Genomic DNA, 7,535 nt, shown 5'->3' on the forward strand with positions numbered 1-7,535 from the left:
ACATGAGAAAATCGTGGGACACATAAATACATTTGTCCACTTGAGTTGCATTAGACATTAGTATTTGGTAGCTTCCACAAAATTCATTAATACCGCTTGGTCAACTAATGTACACACCAGTTCAACACATGCGCTAAATTACAACCCCACAATTGCAATGGCTCGCAACACACAAATCATTGAATCAAATATTAAAGAGATAAGCACAGTGCACACAATATTCCGTTAATGCATAATATAGTTCCCTTCTACAATGAAACCAGAAACACTAACACTGGACACATTAAGACGCTCAATAAAACACCAATTGGGATAATGCAATCATAATAATTAAGACAAGGTCCCTCCATTATTTAGACACAAATGGTACCAATGAAAACAAAAAAAAAGGACCTCTAAACTACATTCGCAACAACAATGACCTAATTCTAGAAATTTCCACCAGAGACCAAGAGGGACTCTACGCCGACAGAGAGAACACAACATACAGATAGAGTAACAAAAGGAAGAATCCTCAGATCAATGCAGGAACATGTCTGCGGAAGCCATGATTGGTTGAATCGGGTGAGGGATCTGCCATGGCTTCAGAAGCGGATCCGGAATCTCAGGTATATCGACGGAAAGTCCACTGACATCCTCGGCGATCTCAAGGATAGAGTTGAGGAACCGGAGACGGTCGGTAAGCTCCGTCATCTGAGCCCTAAGGACGCCGTTGGCGGCCTCAGTCTCCGTCATGGCTTCCTCCTTCGCCTTGATGGCCTCCGCCAGGTTCTTGTTCGCCGACTGCAGCTTCGTCACCTCTTCGGTGAGATCCTCCAGCTGCTTTTGCTTCCTCATCCTCGAACGGCGTGCAGATTCACGATTCGAGAGCATCCTCTTCCTCTTCCTTTCGTCCAACACTATCGGTGGATCTCCGCTACCTTCCGATCCCGAACTCAACGCGCGCTGGATCGGAGCCATTATTTCCTCGTGGCAACTCGCCGGCAGAGTCTTCAAACAACAACAAAATAGTAAAAGAGAAAACACACAGGAATACGGTTTTTACTTTGCAGATCTAAATGCAAGGAGGGATTTAGGGGCGATTAGGATTTAGGGAGAGATTCGGGATTTGAAAGGTAGATCTGAGAAGACGTAGAACCAGTAGAGAAACACAACCGAGAAGGAGTGTAGCATACGAAGTCGACGCATGGGGAAAGAGTGAATCAAAGAACTTCGGAGAACATTGGGGGGGTTTTGTGCGAAAGCCCTAAGCTATCATCCCTCAATTGAAACTCGAATTGGATCTGTGAGAACAGACTAGAAACCCTAGATCTGAAGCAGATCCGAGCCTCGGAGACGGATGTTTTTTGAGAGGGAAAAGAAGACTGAAGAAGAGAACGGGAGAGATTGAAGAGTTTGAGTATTCAGAGTGAGAAAGAGAGATTTTTTTGAGTGGGAGAAGAGAAATTAGCGTATGGAAAGGGATATAGGAAAGAAGGTGTAAATCGCTGTTGAGATTAGGTTATATAGAGAGAATAAAAAGGGGAAAAGGATGTGGTGGGTAGAGAAGGAAGGATTCAGTGTGCTGATGCTAATTTTGAGGGCTTAAAACGACCGCGTCGTTGCTTATGACACTTACACTATGAACGACAACTTTGTTCCGCCTCATAAACCCAACAACCATTTTACATTTTTTCCTTCCCGATCGCGTAAAACACAAATTGTACGGATCGCAAATTTTGTTAAATACTTGGTACTGCTAGTACTAACTAGTAAACCGGAATCCGATTTGATTTGTTTCCCTAATTTAGTTAGATTAGATTAGATTACATTAGATTACATTTATCTCAAAACAAATTGATTTGATTTTAAATAACAGAAGGATATTTCTTTTTATCTGTTTAAGTCTTTTGTTTAAATTTTATTTATGCCTTTTAAATCGAGGTGATAAGTTTATCATTTCAAAAAAAAAAAAAACACACAAAAGATAATACAATACCTATTTAAATTTATTTATTTATGACTGTAATTTTAATTAATAAAATGTTTTATGCATTTATTTAATTATATTTATTCTTTTCATAGCTATTTATATACATTAAAGGTAAAAAATTAGTTTTTTTGCAGATATGTATAAAAACTATTTATACTATCAATATTTTAAAATATTCATTTATTAAATTCAATTTAGTAATATAGTGATTAATTGTTAAAACTTATAGGAATTAATACTTAACATGCATAAGTTTTCTTGGTTGACTTTTTTAAGAATAAAAGAGAACAATTAAATATTTACCTCAAAAATAATTATTTTGAATTATATGTTTTGGAATTATTATATAAAAGTCATATGTTTTAGTCTAATAATTCATTTTCAATTATATTTTAATCACTATTAATAATTAGTTAAACGAAATTATAGATGAATAAAAACTTTAAAAAAATATTAATTGATTATTAACTACAGAATCTATTTTCAAATTTTTTTAAGGGATAAGTATTGTTTTGGCCCCTAATGTTGAGGGTCAGAATCAAAATCGTTCCTGGTATAATTTTGGATTTAAAATCATCTTTAATGTTACATTTCATTTTAAAATCGTCATTTCTAATAAAAATTTTTTGTAAATAACAAAACTACTCTTTTTTATAAATAGTTTTTTTAAATAAAAAATATATAAAATTAAAAAAAAAAGAAAAGACACGAGGGGGAGGGGAGACACGAGGGGGAAAGGTGAAAGGATGGGGGAGGTAGGGGTGTTCATGGATCGGATCCGATCCACATATCCGCGGTGTTTATCCGAATCCATATCTGCAATTTTCGGATCGGATCGGATCAGATCCGCACACTCATCGGATCGGATTGCGGATTTTATGTTGATATCTGCATATCTGCGTATCCGTAAAAATAAAAAAATAAATAAATAAATATTCTTTTATGTTTTATTTCAACTAGTAATTATCATATATGTTGTATTATTTTAATTTATTATTTAAAAAAAAGTATGTTTAATATTATTTTAAAAGAAAACATATTTAAAAGAATAGAAAAAATAAATTTTATTTATATTTTTTTAATAAAAATGGATCGGATCCAACCTAAAAAACTGCGGATATTGGATCCGATCCGCGGTCACCTCTAGCGGAAGGGGGGTGAGAGGAGGAAGAAAGGAAAAGGGAGAAGGGAAAGGGGGAAGGAGAAGGGGGGAGGGGGACGGCGCCGGCGAAGCTTGGAGCTGCTGCGCTGTCGCTGTCGCGACCCAGGCAGAGAGCCTCGGCTTCTGCACCGCTGCTCCTCACCGTCGCGTTCTCGCCACTGCTTCTCGCTGCTGCTCCTCGCCACCTCGCCACCTCCCCACTTCTGCTTTTTGCTTCGATCTTTGTTTCTGCTTCGTCTTTTGCTTCTTTTGAGTCTGCTTGAATGCTTCTGCTTCTGCATCTTTTGCTTCGTCTTTTACTTTTTGCTTCTACATCTTCTGCTTCTGGGTCTGCATATTTTGATTTTAATTTGTTATTTTCTGATTTTATCATTATTGTGTGTTGATTTGTTGAATCTGATTTTGATTTGTTGAATCTGGATTTGTTCATTATAATCCCTAATTTCTTAATTTTTATTGTTGGTTTTGTTGTTGTTTTGATTTCTGAATTGCTATTGCTTTTTGTTGTTTTTGGTTTTGTTGTTGTTTTTTATTTCTGAATTATGGGGTCCTTTAATTTAGAACATATAAATTGTAGAGTAAAAGTGAGATACCAAGAATGAATCTGAGTGAAACAAAATGAATGAATGAAGTGAGATACCAAGAGGAGGAAGGTTGAATGGCTGAATCTTGAGTGTGTTAATGGCAACAAGAATTTGCTAATAGAAGAAGAATGGAAGAAGAATTTGTTCTTCTGGAAGAAGAAGAAGAATGAGATGGTGAAAAAAGGTATTTTTTTCATTTAAAAAAAAATTATTAGAAAAGACAATTTTAAAATGAAATGCAACATTAAAGATGATTTTAAATCCAAAATTACACCAGTGACGATTTCGATTCTGACCCTCAACGTTAGGGACCAAAACAATACTTATCCCTTTTTTTAACATCTAAATTATAAGACTTGATTTGGTAAAATTTTTTAAAGAAAATACAAACATCTCGTTTTGTTTTTGATAAATAAAAATATAATGTGCTTTTACTTATAATTTTTAAAATTAAAGGTGTTTTTGAAAGAATCTAAAAAAATTAGAATTAATTTATACTTAATCAAAATTAATAAATTTAATATTATTTTATATATTAATAAATATCCAAATTTACTCTTCTATTTTATATTTTTATGGCTATTATGATTTTATTTTTAAATTTAAAAATTATTTTATTAAATACAACTATTATTACTTATGTTTGAAAATTATTTTTAATTAATTTATCAAATATATATACTATAACTTTCAAAAGAAGATCTTTTAAAGGTTAATTTCAATAAACTACTTTTAGAAAGAAAAAAAAAACTCTAAGGACCACTAACAAGAGTTAATTATTAAGAAAAACTAAATAACATTAAAACTGTTAAAAAACATTTAAATAAAAATTAAAGAGAAGTACTAAATGATTATTTTAAATAGATAATAATACTCTTAATTAATTTTTGGTATTAAATTATTTATTTTTAAATTTTTAAATTCAATAATTTCAAATTTCTTGTGCTTTTATAATCAAGAGGTGGTATTTTGTTGTGACAGTATAAAAGAGGTACAGAAAAATCCAAAGATTCAATGATAATATTTTAAGAATAATATTATACATTTAAGTTTTTTTATGAACTAAATTTAATCAAATTAAACAATAAGATTTAGAATAATGTTAGTCATAACTAATTTTTATTATCTTAAATCAAATTTAGTTAACAAAAAAATTTAAATATGTAACTTTTTTCATCAATTCAACTAGGTATTTTTTTAACTGTTTATTTAGTCAGTCTTTTATTACGTTAATTTAAAAAAATAAAACAAACACATTTAATTTATTTATTTAAAATACAAATTCAAAAATCAATTTAAGTAAAACTAAAATTTAAAAATTTAATTTTAAATCTCCAAATCAACTTTAAATTCTCTAAACACTAACACATCCCAAAATAAACTCCTAAATATTCTAAAATAGATTTCACCCTATTAAAATCTTCAGTCCTGCTAGGTAACCAAAAAGAGTTATGCCAACTCCTACCAACTCCTACCAACTTCTAGTGGGCTGGACTTTAAAGTCTATCTAAAAAAAACCACGTCTAATCATCCATAGTAAACCTAATTCACTCCCATTTACCACTAGTAAATATAATTAACCCTATGTATCACCGTTTAAGTCCAGCCTCAACCCCCGACCTCGACGGTTGCCCCTTCCCGACCTCCCTCCTCCATTCTTGGACGTGTTTCCATTGCCGATGTCAACAGTAGTCAGTGTCGCCTATGTTTTTTATGCGAACCCAAATCCAAACCAACAAGGCCCAGCTGAAGAGGAACCAATTGAAGATGAAAAAGAAGAGAGTAATGGGCCAGAGATATTGGGTCCTAGAAGAAAGAAACGCCCAACTTGGCACCAAGATTATGTGATGTAACAAATTGCTTCTAGAATGCCTACTTGGCAAAGTTAGTTACATTTGAGTATGAGAATGATTGTTATAGGGTAAAAGTAGCATCAAGAGAGAGTAAAAAATTATCATTTGGCCATTAGAGAGTTGGCTCTGGAGTATAACCCTCACTCGAAGCAGGGAAACGTTTGTGTTCGTACTCCTTTTTATTCATACTATTAACTAATAATACACACTAATTCAGTATACTTTCTTCCCATTATACAAATTCATTACAAATCCTATTACACATCTATCATTGGTGCTCTCGTTGAGAGATGGTCGATACCGATGAACTCCGACGATCCCAAGCGGAAATTGTAGCCTTACAGCGGGGTCAAATTGAGATTAACAGCAAGGTCTCTGACACTAATGATCGCTTGCATTCCATGGAGGAATTCCTGAAAGAAATCAAAGGAATGTTAGCTGATTCCAAGAAGAAAAATAAAATAATTAGAGAAGAGGACTCTGATTCTGACGTTGAGAACAACAACAAGCAGCAACATCATCATTCTAATCACTTCCACTCGCAAAATAGAGGTATGCGTGTTGAACTACCTATTTTTGATGGTGAAAGGGTTGAGGGGTGGGTTTTCAAGGTACAAGAATATTTTGAATGGTTTAGTGTGCCTGAAGAGATGAGAATCAGGATGCTTTCTTTCTATTTAACTGGTCCTGCCTATTCCTGGTATCGTTGGTTAGTAAAAAATGATATTCGACATACTTGTGACTCATTCTTGAATGCATTATTAATTCGTTTTGGCCAGAATTATTTCTATGACCCAAAAGCAGCTCTTAAGGAGCTAAAACAAACTGATTCTGTGGCAGAATATCACACCCAATTTGAGGAATTATCAACCCAAGTGACTGGGTTGAGTGAGGATTGGTTGGTATCCTTGTTTATTGCTGGCTTGCAGGAGTATCTCAAATACGAGTTGATGATAGCTAAACCTCAAGAGTATGATACCGCAGTAGCCTTAGCCAAATTGCATGAACAAAAGCATGCTGCGAACCCTACACACTCAATTAAAAGCCTGAAACCATACACAAACTCTAACAGTCGAAACACCACCACATACTTCAGTACCCCAACTCCACCACCTAACCAAATCCCAACAACAAAACACACACACAATCCTACAACAACCCTAGTAGCACCCAGCCCAACCACACCCCAAACACAACCTAAGCACATCCCAAACACCCCTTACAAACACTTATGAGCAGAGGAGGTTAAGCTAAAGAGGTCTAAAAGATTATGCTATTATTATGAGGATAAATGGTCACCTTTTCATCGCTGCAAAAGCACACTGCATCTGTTAATTGGAGAGGATGCAATGCAGGAACTGTTGAGGAAACCACAAGCAGAGGAGGTAATTACTGAAGGACTAGAACAACTGGTAATTATTGAACCGGTGCAACCTGAGATTAGCTTCAACGCTATGGTGGGGCAGTACCAGCCCACTACCTTCAGGTTGAAGGGAACATATAATGGCCAGCTCCTAATGGTGTTGATTGATGGGGGCAGTACCCATAATTTTGTTAAAACCAGTGTGGCTCAGAGACTTGCAATTCCTATGCGTGATGTGACTCCTTTACAAGTACTAGTAGGAAATGGAGATAGTATTGGCTGTCAGGCACAGTGTGAGAAAATTGCCTTGATTCTCCAAGGTTACAAGTTTAACATCAGCACGTATGTGTTGGACTTGCAAGGTGCAGATTTGGTTCTAGGTGTCCAATGGCTTATGGATCTTGGTTATGTCACTACTCATTATGGGTTGTTGACTATGGAGTTTGTAGTGCATGATTTGAAAGTGAAGTTACAAGGGGAAAGACTATTGCAATCAGAAGGGCTCAGTAGTAGAATGCTGCAGAAATTGGTGACAAATGAGGTCATTACTACATTCTATCACTTGAGAATGATTGAGGGAGAGACCAACAGCAAACCAACA

At 34.7% G+C, this 7,535-nt stretch overlaps 1 protein-coding gene across 1 annotated transcript; it reads right to left on the reverse strand.

Moving 5' to 3' along the window:
- Positions 1-167: 167 nt before the first annotated feature.
- LOC130935428 (bZIP transcription factor 53) lies at positions 168-1,552 on the reverse strand. The gene has a single exon (XM_057865173.1). The coding sequence runs from the start codon at positions 958-960 to the stop codon at positions 520-522; it is 441 nt and encodes a 146-aa protein (XP_057721156.1). The 5' UTR covers positions 961-1,552; the 3' UTR covers positions 168-519.
- Positions 1,553-7,535: the final 5,983 nt, after the last annotated feature.

Source organism: Arachis stenosperma, chromosome 6, assembly GCF_014773155.1.
Source record: "Arachis stenosperma cultivar V10309 chromosome 6, arast.V10309.gnm1.PFL2, whole genome shotgun sequence".
NCBI classification, from domain to species: domain Eukaryota; kingdom Viridiplantae; phylum Streptophyta; class Magnoliopsida; order Fabales; family Fabaceae; genus Arachis; species Arachis stenosperma.